The following is a 19164-nucleotide window of genomic DNA, read 5'->3' as shown; positions in this document are numbered from 1 at the left end:
TCACCCACTGCCGACACCTCAGGCAGAGCTGTGTCGAGGTGGGCCCCTGCCTCCCACAGAGGATGGAGGTGCTCACGGTGCCTTACTCCCAGACCCAGCCGTCGGTGCAGCTGACCACCTGCCGCAGGGCTGGGCTCTGCATTCCTCTCCTGAGGCGGCAGGAAAGAGCAGGGCCCTGAGGAGAGCCCCCACCTCCCACCCTCAAGCGGGGGCAGCGCCTACCCCTTCTGGGGGTCGCGGGTGGGATCAGGGATCACACCGCGTGTGGGGAGAAAGGCTTGGGAGGACAGACGGACGACACCCCCCCCGCAGCTCCCTCACACGGGGCGGGAGCCGCCCTCCCTCACGCGCCGCTCCCGCCTCGGGGTGACCGTTCACCCTCGCCGGGGGGGGGGGCGGGGCAGGGCGCCAAAGCCGAGACGCCAAACCCTCCCCTCAGCAACGGCCGCCGGCGCACCGCCCTAGCCCTGAGTGACACCGGCGGCCGCCAATCATCAGAGCGCGGGCAGGGAACGGGCTGTCCCCGCCGGTCCCCCTCCCTCCTTGCCTCACGGGGAACGGGCTCCAGCGCCCCGAGGGTGCCAAAGCCACCCAGTGCCCCGCTGGCCGCCTTCGGTCCCAGGGCACCCGCCCCCTCAGCGGGGCGACTGTAGTGCCCAGCGCAGCCCGGAGCTGACAGGGCAGGGCGGCAGGTCGCCCCGCCGGGGAGGGGAAGGAGAGAGGAGGGGAGGCGGGGCGGCCGCCCCGCCTCCCCTCCTCTCTCCTTCCCCTCCCCGGCGAGGCGACCTCGGTAGGCAAAATGGCTCGGCGGATCGCGGGCCGGGCTCTCCGGGCGCTGCTGCTGCTGCAGCCACCCGCCGGGGCCGCGCCGTTCACCCCCCGGGGACCGGCCGCTTCCTACGGGTAAAAACCACAGCCGCTTCCTTGTCCCCCTTCCCCTGCTCCCTCCGCCCGGCGCTTGCGGAAGGCGACATTTGACAGGCCCGGGTGGGTGTCGGGGGGGGGGGGGGAGCGGAGCGAACAAGGTGTTTTAGCAGAGGGGTGTACACTAGATTTAGGAGGGTGACAAGGTGGGGACGCCGGTAGTACCCTGAGGTGCCCGCTTCTGCGGTTAGGCGGGGAGGTTCGTCTCGCTTGGGAGGGAAGAGCCCTTTCCTTAGCTGCTTTGCCTGCGCTGCAAGGAGTTGTACGAGCAAGGCCCCGCAGCCCCTTCCGTCAGTGTCTGTCACCCTCACCTCTGCCAGTCCGTTTCCCCCCCTGCAAGGCAGGACGTGCTGCTTGACCGCCCTGCTTCTCTGCCACCTGCGGATAAGGTGTTTCCTGGAGGTCGCCTGGATTGCAAAGAGAATACATATATGTAATGTACATAATACTGCTTATTCTGCAAATCCTATTAAGGAAAACAGACATAATACCTCCCCCCCCCCGCCGCCCCCCCCCCCCCGCACAGATAAAGACTAGGTTGTATTGTAGCACAGCTGGAACAGAAAGGTAGTTCCCAGGTTAAGCTGCACTCCCACAGAGTATGAGGTGAAGTGTGCCCTCCAGCAAGGCACGGTATAAGACCTGCCTACTCTGCATCTGTACTGTCTTGGTAAACATAGGCAGTATGTATCCAGTGCTTCTCAAAGAGCTATAAAACTTAGCATTAGTAACTCAGTTACAAACTAGTGGGGGTTTTTGTTTTGTTTTAACATCGTCTCTGATTATGCCAGCCAATGGAAAATGCAGTCTTTATGAAAACTTGACAGAAGTGAAGTCATCATGCTGACAAGCATGCTGAAGTGATTTCAGACTCACAGAAACTTGGTGTGAGGAAGACCAAATCTGCCTTAGGTGTAGGCAGTTCCAGTACAGTTTCTCAGCACATTAAAAAACCCAACTCCTTTGTTCATAGTCCAGAAAGTATTGAAAATACTTTCTTTGTGAAACTCCTGGATTCCATTGGACTTTACACTGAGGCACAATCCAAGAATAGAAAAGCATCACAAACTTAGCAAAATTCTCAAGCCCCTAATGTTAATAATTAATCCTAAAAAATGTGGAACTGTGTAAAAAAATCTAGCATCTGAATCAGGAAAGCAGAATATACATCCCTTGTCTATTAAAAGTACATGTTGGTAACCTTTTTTAAAAAAAAAGTAACAAGATGGTGATTATTTCTGTTTTGTTAGGAACTGGAAATGTTTTTGGCAATTTATTAATCAGAAGCAAAAAACCCTCACAAATTTCTATGAAATTTAATAAGAGCAAGATGCTCATTTGCTGTGGTGAGAACTATGATAAAATAACCTGTTGAAATGAATGACAAACCAAAAGATGGTATATCAAGAAAAAAAAATAAAAATAATTTTCTTTTATAAATAGAAAAAAGCAAAAGTCAGATATTCAAAAAGGAGATAAGAAGGCCATCTGAATGCTACATTCAAAATTCAAGTTGTGAAGTATATAGCCACATCAGGTGTGATATATAGACTTAAAGGAGGTTTAACATTACAGTCAAATTAATCACTTGAATCACGTTTGCATAACAATTCAGCAAAACTCGATGAAGTTATAATGACACAATGAGTTTCTTTGAATTGTATTCTTGCCAGAGATCTGCATTTGCACTCCAGTTCTCAGACTGGATCTGCACAGGTAGAAAGAGCTGATCCTACTCTGCACAGTCACAGGCACATATGCCATATTTAGGCATATGACATGATTGGTTATGTAGACTAAGATTTTATGTAAAATCCAAATGGCTTTGTGTTGAACAGGTTCTGTGGTTTAACTGCCACTTATGTATTGGGAACCTGAGTTTGCAAGCTATTGTTCATTTTCATTTTCCTTAGGAGAAGGGTTTAAGTTTGTGGGATTTTTTACCTTTAATCCACCATCTTAAACTCTATATGGGTGGGACTATGCTTACATGCTGTAAGTAGTTCAGAATTTATATGTTAAAATTGAATTTTTAATAAGTTGCACAGTGCATATCATGGAATAGAGATTATTGTTACATATAAGACTGGAGAACAGTATTTCTGTATGTGTGTGAAATTCACATTGATTGAATTCATAGGGCAAGAATATTTAATCTGGGTAAACTAAGAAGTGCAGGGAATGAGGCCATTAGGCAACCAAATGGCAATTTTTTTGTCGTATTATTAGCTTTAAGTAAAATGAGATAGGTTGTTGAAAAGACGTCTTGCAACCATTAAGGCACAAATTTGCTTGGGAGAACAGATGTAATGGTTTATACTGTTAAGAAGTTACCTTCAATCTATGCTAGTTCTGCTTTCTCGCTAGGTGTTTCTATCTAGACACGGTATCTCAGATTACCTGTTTGCATTTACACATTTGTCTTGCTTTGTACTGAAAGTTAACGTAGAGGTTTAAGGGTTGGGGTTGAGAGGTGGCCTATGCAGTCGGTTTCTATGAGACTTCTTTAGCGGCTGGGGTTTTTTGGTCATGTGGTATTTTCCAGTAAAGCATTATCTCTTGCTGAGATTACACTGACAGATATATTATTATCACATTCTTCTTCTCCACCCTCATCTCAGTGCAAGGTGGTTTTCATTGTAGACCCTCTGGTTCGTGAGGAACCATAACAATAGATTGTGGTTTCTTTGGCAGGTGGAGAGGCTCAGTTTAGTAATAACGAGGTGAACACCAGCCGTTTCAAAAGTTATGCTGTGACAGAATGAGGTTTCTCCTCTCTAATGTATTTCTTTCAACACATTTCTGTAGCCATGTAAAGCTGCTTTTATATTCCCCTTGTTGCATAGTCAAGACTCTTTTTTTTTCTCCCCCTTAAGTAATTTAACTACATTTGTGAAACCTAAGTACAAATGCTACACAGTGGTCAGAACTGAATACTTCTCTGCTCCTGACAAGTTTTTTATTTAGTCTTCTGTGCACCTGTGAAAGGCAAGTGACCCATTTAAATCTCACTGTATTGTTGTTAATATCTAGAAAAAGTAATGATTCTATATTCCTTGAATGACCGTGTAGTAATGAGAATTAACTGTCTGAAAGTTTCCCTTTTTTTCTTCCCTTCCCCCATCTGTAGTACTTCAGTAACATCTGCCAAAATCCAAGTGAATGGAGTCCACCTGCATTATCAACAGACAGGAGAAGGAAGCCATGCAGTTCTTCTGCTTCCTGGAATGCTAGGTCTGGAGATTTTGTCTTATCTTTGTAGAGCAACCACCACTTTCACCATCCGGTCTCAAGCTAGAATGCACAAAACTGTTTTGCAACATGTTCAACACCTGATTATGGAGCATTGCCATTTAAAAAATTGCTACACATACAACAGATAGGAAAAGGCAGAGCTATTGCAATGAATTAACAGTTTTTAAAGATTTCATTTATCTCACCAGGCACCTTTTATACAATGTCTTGACTTGTGTAACAGTCACTCGCACTTTTGGATTTAACTATGCAAAAGGGGGTGTCCAGCACAGGTGGCAAATAGCTACACAAGGTGCAAAATAACAGGGTGGGGGGGAAATCAGGTCAGCTATATTTGTTACACAGACTGAATTATGCATTCCTTTTTAGAAACTAGGTGCATTCCAATCAAATTAATAGACATAATGCAGCACTTGCATTTTATTATCATAGTGAAAAAGGCACAGCTGAGACTTGCTTTTTGCTTAAAAATGTATTTTCGTGTTTTGGTTATTCAGGGCAACATCATTAGGATTCTCAATGGCTTTCTGAGATGGACAACAGGTTCTGCTAGCTAAGTGGTATCTGTCCATTGAGACCACTGCTTTTGATAACAACCTTTTAAAATTAACACAGGCCTTTTTTCCTGGGTTCTTGCAGTTCTAAAGAGCCAATCAGACTTACCAGCAGTTCATGGCAGGCTGTCAGTAGGACCGTTACTGTGTTCAGAGTTGGGCTCATGCTTAACTGAATTGCTGGATCAAGATGCTAGAATGTCAAGAACTGAAGAGCAGGAAACATTTGTTCTTCTTGGCAGCAACATTTTCAAGTCTTCATGAAGTGGTTCTTTCTTTCAAAGAATTCTCAAGGGGAGGGTGGAAAAAAGTTAATGCTAGGGGCGCTTTAGTAGTCATATGTTTTAACCTCTTCATTTTAAACAGCTTTGGAAACTAGCAATCCTGTTGCCAATGCTAACTCTTTAAATAGAAATAATGTATTTCTTCAGTTGTGAGTAATATTATTATTATTATTATTAGGTGTACATTGCTATTGTCCAGTTAGCATTATTACAAAAAGTAATAGTTAGGCTTAGTATCTTTACCGTTATTAAGCTTACGGTTTAATATTTGGGGGCAACATGTGGGGGTGAGCTTTACATTCTGACTGTCACATACTTCTTCCCTTTGTACTGATACTAAGTTTTCAATACTATTTTATACTACTTACTGTATTAACAGACTAATAAGTGTGTTGTGGCAACAAGATAAGTGCTTTTAGGTCAACAGAATTAATTAGTCTCTATACTATTTGTAAACTATATTAAAAGTGATGTTTCTCTAACTAAAAAAATACTAAGAAAACACAGCATTCAGATATGCTTACACCCTTGCGTATTTTTTAAGTTACAAAAAATATAGTATAACAAGCACGTGCATGATAGTGCAGAGGTTGATACAAAGCCTATTTAACAGTATGTGATTAATATTAATCAGGTTGCGTTGGTATTTTTCAAACAACTTGATAGTTTATTTCTGACTAGCAATTAATTGGTGTTGCAAGAGAGAAGAGATCATGTCAGGCTGTAGTCAGCTCATCACAGCATGCTATATACAGCCTCTTTTATCATTTAGACCAGTTGATGGTATAGGAGGAGGTATCTGAGGACATATTTCAGAAAAAATCTTAAATGCCCTTAAATGGCCTTTTTAATATAGTGATGGATAGCCAATTTGATATTTGGTTTACATCATTTGAATATATTAGATCTGAACAGGTTTTAATCAAGTAGCATGTGATACTGTTACCACATGACCATAATGCTAATAAGAAATAAATTGCAGTCTTACCTTCATGCTAGGTGTTCATAGACAGTTTAGTGCAATAGACTGGAATACTTCATTTTTTAATCCTTTGAAGGTCTGAGCCATCAATAAAGGAAACCGTTCTGCATCAGAAAAATGGCTGTATTTGGCTTATTTTGATAAAATATATATTAGAAAAATCAAAAGTTACAGTTTTATGCTTTTGTGTCACCATTGTCTCCTCAGGCAATGAAGTATTTAAAGCTCAGCTTTAAGCACCAATATTCTCATAGAAGTGTTTTATTGAATAAGAACTACTGTCTCGCACAGTGCTTTTCACCTACTAATTTGTAGCTAGAGTCAGTATATGCCTCCCCTTTCAATTTCACCTGTGCTGTCCAGATAAACAGCAATGACCATGCTAGTGCTTTAAATCTGTTAAACATAAATCCCTACCCAGGTACCTCAGTTTAAGATTCTGTATTAAAGCATTTTTGTAGAACACAGTTTTTTATAAGCTTACATACCTACCAGAAATGGTTTGCTCTGAGTGTATTGCAGATAGTTCTAAAGATTTTTACTGTGCTACTTCCTGTCTGAGAGTTGCAATAGTTAGTTACAATGGTTAGTTATGATTAGAGATGAAGTGTACTTCAGCTGATGGAGAATCTTTCTTTTAGAATTAAGATACAAGTTTCTGCGGGTTTCCATTTAGAGTATGTATACTGTGTATGTATTATGGTGGTTACTATAATTGAAAAATGATGATGTTTCAGGGAGTGGTCAAACTGATTTTGGACCACAGCTTAAGTCTATGAATAAGCAACTTTTCACAATTGTTGCTTGGGATCCTCGGGGATATGGACAGTCCATTCCTCCATCTCGAGACTTTCCTCCGGATTTCTTTGAGAGGGATGCAAAAGATGCTGTGGATCTTATGCAGGTAAATCTGTTCTGAGATATTTATTATTTTATATATATATTTAAAAGCTGTTTTCCTTAAGTTTTGAGAAGGAAGAAGAACACTGTTAAGCAGGTTGTTTCCAGCAAACAGCAAGTTATGCAAAAGAGCATACAAATGAAGGCTTAAAACTGAGCAGATGCACTATTCCGGAAAATATTTTCTTCTTCCATCTCTTCTGCAATATACATAGAGGTTCAGCAGTTGGAATAAACACATATGCTTTATAATTAATCCTAAGACCCTGCCCTAAGAGATTTGCAGCCAAGAACCATGTAAGTTTAGGTAAAGTGTATATAAAACACAATGTCTATGCTAAGTGGTTTAACTGAAGGGATTACAGTAGTGAAAGGCTCTTAGAAAATTTTCTGGCTAATAGAATCTTGGCATTTTGCCTTGAGGAGCCCACTTCAAGAAACACTTGATTCTAAAAATTAACTTGAAGCTTTGCATTTTGCAGCATAATACTGAAATAATTTTTGTGGGAAATTGAAGAGTTCCTGTGATCATACCAGATCTTAATAACTAATACAGCTATTGTGACTATAAAGAATGTGACCTGAAGCTGTTATTACTTAAACCATCTTGCAGATTTTTTTATTTCAAATCTGTGTTTCTGTGTTCCTCTCCTATTCTGTCCTATAAGTGCTAACACTATTTTCTGGTTTAGTTTTAACTAATATTTTGGCTTCGTTATATTAAGCTATACAGTCTCTTTGGCCATGTTAAGAAAGTTGGCAGAACATTAAAATTCCAAAAATATGAGACAAGATTCAGACAGTCAATCCAACTGTATTTCTGTAATAAACAGTAACCTTGCAGAAATCCATCTGAAACTGGAAATGCAGCCTTCATGGAGTATTCTGTGTAGAGAAACAAAATAATTCTGACAGCAGAATCAGAATTAAGACACAGTTTTGCCCTCTAACCATAAAAGCAATCTCTCTGCACCATAAATCACCAATTTCTTCTGCTATGCTAACAAAGAAAATAAAGATGCTGCCACGGATAGGTGACAAACTTGCAGTCTAAATGGTTGTAACCCCCTTTCCTGTCTCTGTTCAAATACTAATAAATGCAAAATAGAAAACAGAGCTGTCCCCAAAGAGTATATAACCATGTAGCTTCCAGTCAAGCAGGACAGCAGCCTACCAATTTCTAAAGATGTCAAAACAAATGAGACATAACATCCTGGTTTTTTGAAGATGTTTATTGATATAAGCATATAACAAGTTATTAAAAATCTTTCCAAGCATGGGTAACTTGCTTCTATTTTAGCATAACATAAAAGATAGCACAAATCCCAAGGAATCATCCCAACTAGGATTTCTAGAATAAAACAAAGTCGTAACTCCTGCAGAGGGCTTTGTGATGATATATAGTTTGCATACATCATCTGGCCTACAATCAGCCAAAAAACCCATACGTATAGGTGAGCCTTCAGAACCTTTATTCTAGGCTTCTTCAGATTCTGGTGTCTCTGCTGGAGCTGTGAGTGCTGCAAGGTTTCTGTGAAATAACAAAAGCTGAAATTCTGCAGAGTATTTAGCACCTTGATGCAGATGACACTGCTCTGTATCACCGTATGTGTTCTGTGAGGGAGTTTGCTTGAAATAAAAGGAGTGTAATGCAAATAAGTCCGCTTTGCTGCACTCCTTCTCAATGTCTAATGCTAGCAAAGGCAAATAGCATTAAAACAATCATTATGGAAATAATTAGTGTTGATATTTAGGAGGTTCTTCCTCTTCAGAGCTACTGTCCTAGCAAAAGGATGAGCTTGGGCTTCTCCAGTTTTTGTAGATTAAATGCCACCCTTACTTGTGATATACTACCTGTGATCCAATTAAAGTATACAGTGCAGAGTGCTGTTGTATTGCAACTCACTGTTCAAAGTTACTTCTGTCACAGCATTTCGTGATCATTTGATCGCATTTCACGTAGGCCTGGATGGAGGACGTGATTTCAAAAGACATTTATTTCATTTACAGGGTAAAGCCAGCACAAAATCACCCACAGAACTGAGCTGTGCAACCAGCTCTCAGGTTATTGCCAATGTTATGTAGAGGCCTGTACTGTAAATAGTTCAAGATTAAAGCAAGCAAACACGCATATCATTTCCAACACATCTGTTACATCACATTGGTTTTTGGAAGGCTGCAAAGGATAGATTAAATTCCTCCTGCTGGAAAGGCATCCTGAGACAACCTGAAGAATGAATCAAGATAATGGCTAGTAAACAAGAGGAATACTAGAGGCAAACAGATCTCAGTTGAAGCACTGGCAAATAACCTGGCATGAAGAACAAAAATTTTAATCAGCTATTCCACCCATCAGCCGACTTTGAGATCTGTAATTTGCTATTGGCAGTAGGGGAACAGCAGCAGCAGCGACAGCAAAAACTTAAGCTTTACAAGCACTGCTGCCAATTCCTGAAGCTTGCCAAGTGACATCAGTAACCCTTCAGTAGCATGATACTGAAAGTTGGTCACAGATAACTACTTTTTCAGCAGGCCAGGGCCAACTTGTGATCAGCTGCTAAAATTCAAGGATCTCTTTTCTTGCTGTCAGCTCTTACTTTACATGTCCTTTTCTTTCCCCTACCTTATTTCTTTTCTGTTCAGTAATCATAGCTTAGCAGAGTGAAATCTAATACTGAGCAACACTACAATGAACCTAATACCAAGGAAGAAGCCAAAACCAGAAAAGCCTTATAGTGACAGAAGTTTGCTAGGCATCAAGCTGACTGATAAAGTTATGCCTCACTTGAGCATCCAGTTTACAAGCAGACTAGAAACTGCGTTTTCTCTCTCTGTAGTTGTTTCCCTCATTGCCTGCATTTTTGCTTTCTTCTGTCCAAAGAAAGCACGCCTGGACTTCCAACAACAAAACACCAAGCACCAAAACAACTCATTCAACTAACTTGCTCTTTTTCCTCCAAAAGTATAATATCTTCCTTAATCACATCTAAAAGGCTGTAATTTCTGGCAAAAAAACCCAAACCAAACCAAACCAAAACCCCTTTGAAACCTTTATGTTTGTTTGCGAAAGATTTCACAAGTGGAGGCTTCTATACGGAACGCTGCAAATACTGCTTATCCATTGAATATGATCCCTGTACAACTTTCAGGTGTGTTTGCTGCTGAGTGTCTTTACCTTCCCCACCCTTTGCCCACTGAACACCATACACACAAAATCCTCTCTCCTGTCCCTGCCGGTACCCCGTACCACAGACTGTGGTATATGAGGAAACAAGAGTTTCAAATTCTAGTGGAAAGCATTGTACAAGTCAGAATAAATTAAGGTCTTGGTTGTCATATTTTTTGCCCTGAGCTTTCCTTTTCGAGAAGGAGGAATTTCATTATTAATGTTCTGAATTGCAATTCACCATGAAGTAACATTTAAAATGTACACTTAAAAGCTTCAGAAAATGTGAATTAAGCACAAATAAAATTTGATACAATCCTGTAGCAAATACTTTAAGCATTTTTTGGTTGTTACAGAGCAGATTATTTTTTTTTTTTAGATCAGCTAGCATCAGTAAATTAGATCACTGGGTTCCATTTTTCAAGTCTTAGACATCTCTTTTTTCTTAAGTTCATCCTGGTCTTGGATTACCTACCATCCCACACTGTGATAGTCTTTACCAACACTATACCAAGAGAATCCACAGATTCTTGATATCATCAGGCTCTCTGAAGGTCTTTACTCTCCATTGTAAATAAACATTTTTTAATTCCAAGAGGGCTTTTTTAAATGCAGCAATAATCTAATATGGCTACTGCCTGTTTCATTAAATAGCTATAGAAAATTGGAAGGGCAGGTACAATTTCTTGTTTTCTAAATATTTGACCTTTTCTTAAGTATTTTTACATATAGCAGGAAAATTATATTTTCTAATTATGAAAGCTAACCATAGTTCAACTATGTAGTGTTGTGTCTAAATCTGTACTGTTAGTTTTCAAGAAATATTTAATATTTGCTTGTAAAACCAGCTGATGATTTGCATATAACTTTCTTGTACAAATCAAGGCACTGAAATTTAAGAAGTTCTCTTTGCTGGGGTGGAGTGATGGTGGAATTACAGCACTCATCGCAGCCGCAAAATATCCAACTCTTATCCACAAGTTGGTTGTCTGGGGAGCAAACGCCAGTGTTACTCAGGAGGATGTGAGAATTTATAATGGTATGTACAAACTGAATATCATATCCTAACTTCTTGACCTAAGGATCTTAGTCATGTAACAGCTAAGTGGAGACAGAGTTGAGGACACAACAAACCTAAAGGAAAAGGACACAAAATTCACCAAGTTGCTAAGTAGAAGGATAGATTAAAGTCATAGTGAGAAGCTCCCTAACAATTATTCCAAGGGTAATATAATGGAATTTTTAAAAAGTCCTTACCAACAGCTGACGAAAAGCATAAGTTATAATAGCTTATCAGTAGTTTTCAGAAAGTAAAATTTTTGTTGCTGTAACAAGTTCCTAAAAATAAATTGCAAATACTATTACTGATCCCAGGCTTGATTTCCTTTCTCACATCCTGTGCAACCTTTAGACAAGGTCCACAGAAAAATCACTGGGCTAGCATGTAACAAATTTTATCTTTAGGGCCCTTATTATACATAGGCAGTAAGAAAACAAGCTCATAACTTACCATTTGTGTTCAGGAAGCAAATGAATCATTCAAGTAAATGTCCCAGGATGCCTTTCTAATTTGTTTTCCTTAAAGTTAATTGCTGTGGTTACAAAACCTTTGCAAAGTAAAGAAATGTGGGATTTCTGTTCCTTATTCCACTCACATGAAATAGAATCTGGCCATTTGTCACTGAAAGGAAAATAGCAAAAACTGCTGTTGAACTCATAAAGAGACCTTATTTCCTCTTGATTTAAAAGAGTTAACCATACAGGCTCTCAGCAAATGTAACCCAGTATAGCTTCATTTAAGCGATTGGAGTTTGATTTATACCAGCTACGAAATCTGTCTCTCTTCAGCTAAGTAACAAGTGTATGTACTGCACATGTGTACTTACCTCACCTATACTAAAGCACTTTCATTGGTAGTAGTAGTATATTTTTTAGTTCAGTAAGCAAGATGTTTTTTAGGTCTGTGAAAGTGCTGCTTTATTTCTTTACATGTTTTTATATGTATGAAGTTTTTATTATATAATTATGAAATGCACGTCAGTTAGTATCAGCCAACAGGCTAAAATGTAAAAAAAAAAAAAAAAAAAAAAGAAGTCGTCTTACTTTAAAACAGAGCACCTACAGCAATTCCAAACCTTTGGCCTCTTCATGGACTGGTGATTTCAACATCTCTCTCTGGGTGATGGAGCTCAGAGAGGAGCAGTGCAAGCCTTCTACAACTGGTTCATCAGTGAATCTCAGCTACAGGGGACGGTTTGGTAGGAGGAAAAGGTGTTTATTGGGTATCTATGCCCTTTCAACATCGGCTTCACCTCCCCCCCTTTTTTAAATTAAGGCCAGCCACAAGGATAAAACAGTAGATTCTATAATGGAAACAGCTGTTCAGTAACAGCTAGTCTGAGGTGAGCAAACTCATTTCCAGTCAGATGCTGTTATAAAACACTTTCAGTCTCTGCTACCTTGTTCATTTGGCTGGACAAGTTCTGTTTGTTAATTAACACCTCACTCCTTTCTTCCCTTAATTCCCATTTGAAACCAATTAAAAGCTTTGCTAGTGGCATATATTGCTGTTTGATGATTCAGTACTTTTCAGGTCTCTTTCAGGTTCTCTGCTATGCTAATATTGTTTTGAGCTTTATCAATACAAAGCTGTACAGCTGAAATATAGCTTAGTGAAAGTCACCCTTGAGAATACCTGGTTTTTGAAAATTTTAGGGGAAGAAAAATAGTAAATCTGATAAATAAGTAACTAGAATGTCAGATTATTTGTACAGCTTTAGCCAGCCTGCCATGAGTCACAGGACTCTACTAAGTAGAGTTGCTTGTTTTTCTGTAAGACTATGGCAAATGTGCCATGATGTCAGCCTGCTGGAATGCCTTAGTAAGAGCTTCCTTCCTCAGAATATTGGTAGGAACCATGGAAGAACTTCCATCCATGAGCCAAAGCAAAAGGCTGAAGGTTATAAAAAAAGAATTGCCAGCTCTGGCACACTGTTATAAAACAGTCCCCTTTTTATACACAAGGTACCTCCCTGAGCTCCTCTTCTGCAAGCCCTCCAAAAAGAAACATCAGAAGTTTTAGGACTGAGTCCTTTGATTATAATTTTTTTTTCTGTTGTTCCTTGTGACCATAACAACAAGATGGTCTTCTGCAACTCAAAAAGACCCAGCAGAGATCGTAAAACTACCTTTATTATACCCTTTCGATACTATGAATTATTTAAAACCATTCAGTGCAGTTTCAAGTTTGAAATACACATCCATGGTCTGGTTTGAAAACTTATTCATATTAGGTCTTGATAGTACTGGGTTACATCTTGTTGCTGAAAAGGACTTAACATGTTTCAATGTTACTTTATGTAGGCATCCGAGATGTCTCAAAATGGAGTGAAAAGGTCAAGAAACCACTGGAAGAGATGTATGGACATGACTACTTTGCAAAAACCTGTGAGGCTTGGGTAGATGGAATATGTCGCTTTGCTGAAAAATCAGATGGTAAGGCTTTTACAATGTTAAACTGAAGCAATTATACTAGCAGACAGTTCTGGATAAAAATCTTACAGTACTCCTAGCAGCCAGTAAAGGACGGACTCTGCATATGGCATTAAAAGCTGGGTCTGACTCACACTCATGAATAAAGCAATTACTTTGTAGATGGTTCACAGAACCAGCAAGGTACAGGAGGAAAACACATTTAGGGGAAGCATTAGCTGATGAGTCTCTCCTCTTGTTCCACCACAAAACTACATTATTAAATCATTGCTTTTGTGCAGACTGAACAGGAGGGATGCTGCTCAAGCTTTTTTCTCCTCTCCTCTCTGCGTCAAAGGATTACCTCTTTGTGACATTGTTAAGATATCCCAAAAGTAAGGCATGTTCATTCCAGTTTCTGCAACAGGAGCTGAAGCACTGTTTCAAACCTAGTAGCATACAAGTTAAAAAAGAAGGAAGTTCAGATTTTAAGAACTCAGAAGTAACAAAACACATTAAAAACCCACTATTGACACAGCTTAGGTGTTTAAAAATCCAAAAAGAATAGTTAAACTAGACAATATAATTATTAAATGTTTATCTCTGAAGATTTCTGCAATTACTCTACACAGACTTTTGCAGCCAAGGATACCATGAATAATAATCTGCAGTTCTGTTTTAATTCAGAGGAAAATTGCTTTTAATTTGCCTAAAGCAGAAATACATAATACATAAAACAAGGAGCCTGTAATTCTCTTATACACATTTTCATGTAGCTCTCATAATGAAAGACAGGAGGTGACATACATTAACAGGCAGCAGGTACTACAAGGAGAGCATTCCTTCATTTCGTATTTTTTCCATAAAGTTTCGCACAGGATCAACAATATGGTACTAGAATTTCTCCCAGTGGAGTGATGTAACAAATTATGGTCTGATTTTATTTTACTCTTTCTAGAATGCATCTCCTTAAAACTAGTATATTCTTAAGTCCAAAGCCCAGGCTGGTGAAACTCTGTCCGTGACATCCTTTTACTGCCTGCACATGCCTCAGACACTATGAGATGGAGTGACTGTGAAAAAGACGACACCTGGAGACATGTAACAAGGAGCTGAATTACCTAGATGCTGTAATTGGGTCAGATATTGGGAGAAGCCTAACGTTTGCTAAAAAAGATGAGCAACCATCAGACTGCAGGTTTTTTCCAGGCATAGCTTGGGGAGGGCGACTTGGACTACAAGCAGGCCTCCTTGGAATTAAAGTTAAGATGCATTGCACAAAAGGTGCAGATATGGCAAATACAAGAAAAGGGGTTAATAAAACCTGTCAGAGATAAAAGGAGGACAGCAAAGCCTTTGCTGGTCAAAAACTCAACTCAAGCTCTTTTTAAGAAATAGACTATTTGCCCTAAATGGGACAGCTTTTAGCGTGAAATGCTGTAAGAAGTGAACTTTTAGAAGGTGCCAACATTTAATGAAACTGAAGAAGTTGCATAAAGCTGCAAAATTCAAGATTCTTCTTGCTGTTCTGTGTTTTTGGAATAAATATAATCTAGTGGTTATAGTACAATACAGTTTTAGGACTGGAAACTAGGAAATAATAGCTTGACTGCCAGTTACGTCCTTAGGTAAATAGCCTAAAATTACTTGTTACTTGTTCTGAAAAACAGTCAACATTTGTGCAGGTGCTTGAGGACTATGGGTGAAATGTTCTAAATGAAAATATTTAACCAGTAGAACTGCAAACTAAGACTATATAAATAACCAAACAATTGGGAAAAAACTCTGTGAAACAGCATATAACTTTACTGTTAAGGAAAGCATGCATATACGAGCATTAACTGTATAGCTGTTGGTAGCTGCAGAGAGACAACTACAAATAGGACAAAGTTATCTCAAAGATAAATGGAACATAAAACTCATCAAGTATGTTTTGCCCAAAGCTCCTTTTGCAAGAGCATGGGAAGGTAGGCAAAGAGTTTGGAAACTGGGTTACTAAGGGATAAGGAAAAAAGGGGGAAAAAAATTGTGGGGTGTTTAAGGAAAAGCATTAAAATTCCTTCTAGTGAGATTAAAGACTAATAAGCATAAAATTATTCTTGAGGTTCTGCAAGATGAATGGGCAGGGAGAGTAACCTTTGAATAGTTTTAGTACAATTTGTATTAAATGGTTATTCATTGCAGACAGCAAAGGGTCTGGAAGGTAGAACAGGCATGAGTACAACCTAAGTTACTTGTTGGTAAAAATAGCAAAGCTTGTAACCTGACAACTGATGTACCAAAATGTAGCATTAACATGAAGGCCATAAGACTCTAAGGCTGAAAAGAACAAAGCCAGGAAATAGATGTATGTATTTGCTTTGAACAGTCAAAGGGAGCCTGGGGGAAATGTGGGACAGAAGTCCTTCATTCACTCTAGCCATTTGTGCTAGGATCCATTAATGAAGCAAATTTCGGTGAAGCAACATTTTGGAGAAAGAAATGTTAATTATAGTCCTGATTGCATAGTTCTGTAGATAAATTGCACACTATCCAAAAGGAGAGGCAATAGCTAGAACCCAGTGGACTTCATAGTCCTTTACAGAAGCTGTTATAGTCTTTCATACTATTTTAAAACAAAGTGTGACCTTCATTTATTTTCTCCCTAGGTAATATCTGCCAACAGTTGCTGCCAGATATTAAATGTCCCACATTTATAATTCATGGTGAGAAAGACCCTTTGGTTCCACAAGCTCACGCAGAATACATTCATAAGCACATCAAAGGCTCTCAGTAAGTTATGTGATGGAGTATTTATAAACCATTGTGGAAGAAATGAAGCAGTTCAAACCCACAGTGTAAAAAGAAAAAAAAGCATTTAGACAAGTTGTCTCTGCCACAGAGCTATTATTCTAAACTTCCCTAGCAAATTACAATCCAAACAGTGTAGCTGGACCTTTCTTGTGATATAAAAAAAATAATATTTTAATAAGCTCCTTCCTGAAGTCCTCCAAGAAAAACCGAGTAAGATCCTTTTCCTCTTTCCTAATATTTATCAAAACAAGGAAATTTCTTCTGTTTCTGTTATGGCCACTGCATTCCTTTTACTGCAAGAGACCTCATTTCTGCCCCATTCAGTAGAGCAGTGAACTTAGATGCTACAAATGGAGAGAGATTCCCAGTTATTAGAGAGAAGCAAAGGATACTGACATTTGCTCTGCCTTGTTGAGGTGAACAACCACCTCAAAGATTTTGTTTTTTGAACTGTCCCATGAATTTTCAGTGTTTTTAAGAAAAGCAGAATGAGAAAAAAATATGTACAACTATACTCAGAGATATTACTTTACAAGCAAGAAAAATCTCAAGGCACCATCTGCTTCATTTGAAAATTCGAGAAATGCTTCCTATAAAAAGCTGCAATTTCACCAGCTGAATTTTCTTCATAGACTTGCACACAAATTCAAGAGTTCTATTACTACTTAATAACAGACTGTGATAATTAATACTGGAGAAAAGAATTAGAACAAAACCCATTTTTATGAATGCAGGGTGTAGGGAACTGTTTCATTGGTGTCATCTCTGTGAAAAATTGAGTGCTATATTTATCCTAAAGTCAGCCCCGCTGTTCATAGAAATGCATTATGCCACAGGAAAGATGAGAATAAGAGACCTTCCTAACAATCACATGCAGGTGTTTTATCCCATGTCTGCTCATTAGTTACTCCCACATGCCCTGCTTAGAACACCTATCATCCTATTAGGTTCCACTAAGCTCTGAAGTGCTCCAGATGCTGACTAAGGCAAGTCATCACAAAAACTAGACAAGGATCTGATAGCTTCTCTTTAGAGACAAGCCAAAGAGGAAACACTGTTAGAAGTTGCTATCCAATAAAATATAAAATGATTCTTTCCATGTCTCCATGCTGAAGTGCTCCCTTATATGCATACTTATCAGAAAAGAAATCAGACTAATGGTGTTCTCAGAAATTAATACTTAGGTACGTGGTCCCCTTCTTCCCTTGCTGCACTGGAGATTACATGTTCCATTGTGAAGCAGAAGGAAATCCTTAAGCTTAGCATATTTTCAGTAACACTTGCTTCTACTATGAGCTTTTCTTGCCTTGATTTTTACCTAGTAAGGTAGAAAAAGCTTTTGCTGATTGTAGTGCAGATACATTGCTTGTTTCTCTCATGGTAGAAGTGTGCCATCATTCTATATTTGCATGGTATGGCTAGAGTTAGGTAGCATTACAGTGGCTTAACAGCAGTAGCTAATAGCATACACAGTGCTATAGGTTTGTGCATCTGTGTGCTGCTGGTCTTTAAAGAAACAGACTTCATGAAATTCAGACAGAACTGCTAGAAGAGCTGGGTATGTTCACACAGTATTGCTCTTTCCCCCAAGACAAAACAGCACTTGTCACCACCAAAAGAAGAAAGATCCCCCTTGCTGTAGTGGCACTTGGATGACATGAAGGCAACATAGCAAAGTAACAGTCAAGATGGCTTTAGCTCTGTTGAAACTGCTTAGCATGTGGTAGGATAAAATAATTTAAAGAATTTGCCACCTCCATATAAAGAAAAGAAGTGTTAGAAGTACATACCTGATGTATGTGTTTTTGCAGATAGAAAGCAATGGCCAGTAGCACTTTAGGCTTGTCACACATATCAGTATTACAAAGATTTAACCTTCTTCACAGATATTACTTCTAAGCTTTTGTTATAGCTGAAGAAGTTCTGACTTCTGTTTTTACTTTAATGGATGAACAAACAGTGTTAGTTTTGGATTGTCTTTTTGCAGAAAGATTAGATGAAGTTCAAACACTAATGAGTTCGGTTGGTGACATGAAATCTATATTTCTGTAGTGATCTCTTTAATTTGTTCACTGCCCAGCACAACCACTGTTCTCTGAAAGAGGCAGAGAGCTCAGGTACTTCACATACCTTCCAAAGATGCATCCTGCTTATACAAGTTCTAGAATCTTATCTTCTTGGCAGACCACCAGAAAGGTTCCTAGAAACTGGGTCTAGGACACAAAAAAATTGTTTTAAGCTTAGTTTATCCTCCCCAATGTCAGGCAAGTATTATGCTTGTTGCTTCAATTATTGCTGCGGTTGACATTCTGAACCACATACATAGGGACAGTACTTAAAACAAAAGTTACTTCAGTTCTGTACTTCGGTAACCAAGAGCAATGAAAAGGCAATAAATATTTTAATTACATATGCTCACAGAATAAAATGTATATTCAGTGTTTAATTATTTCTCTTTTAAGGTTGCTTCTAATGCCAGAAGGGAAGCATAATCTACACCTGCGTTTTGCAGAGGACTTCAACAGACAAGTGGAAGATTTCCTACACTGACTTAAACTGTAAAGCAAGTTAGAGGTGTTTGTCCTTGTCTTGTTTATGAATTTCAGTTGGCTGTCCATTTTCATTCAATTTACAGGTAGGTTTGCATCCTGTAAGAAAAAACATGAAAGATATGCATGAGAAGCATACATTTTGAGAATATGTAAGCCTCAGTGGATCAGAGCGCACTACTGCACTGCAAGATTTCTGACATGTCTTTAAACTTACTTCTTGCCACGCAAGCCAAATAGCTGTTCTTTGTCTAAGAGAGATATTAAGAAAGACAGAAAACATGAT

General features: G+C 39.3%; 1 protein-coding gene across 1 annotated transcript; it reads left to right on the top strand.

Moving 5' to 3' along the window:
• The first annotated feature begins 761 nt into the window (after nucleotides 1-761).
• On the top strand, nucleotides 762-19016 carry BPHL (biphenyl hydrolase like). Its single transcript, XM_052780162.1, has 7 exons — nucleotides 762-903; nucleotides 4055-4158; nucleotides 6737-6903; nucleotides 10951-11104; nucleotides 13429-13560; nucleotides 16185-16308; nucleotides 18792-19016. Exons 1-7 carry the CDS (start codon nucleotides 800-802, stop codon nucleotides 18877-18879), a joined length of 873 nt encoding a protein of 290 aa, XP_052636122.1. The 5' UTR covers nucleotides 762-799; the 3' UTR covers nucleotides 18880-19016.
• Nucleotides 19017-19164: the final 148 nt, after the last annotated feature.

The sequence above is a fragment of the Harpia harpyja genome, chromosome 1, assembly GCF_026419915.1.
Source record: "Harpia harpyja isolate bHarHar1 chromosome 1, bHarHar1 primary haplotype, whole genome shotgun sequence".
NCBI lineage: Eukaryota > Metazoa > Chordata > Aves > Accipitriformes > Accipitridae > Harpia > Harpia harpyja.
Note: the sequence above shows the minus strand (reverse complement) of the source record. Positions and strands in the feature narration are given on the sequence as shown.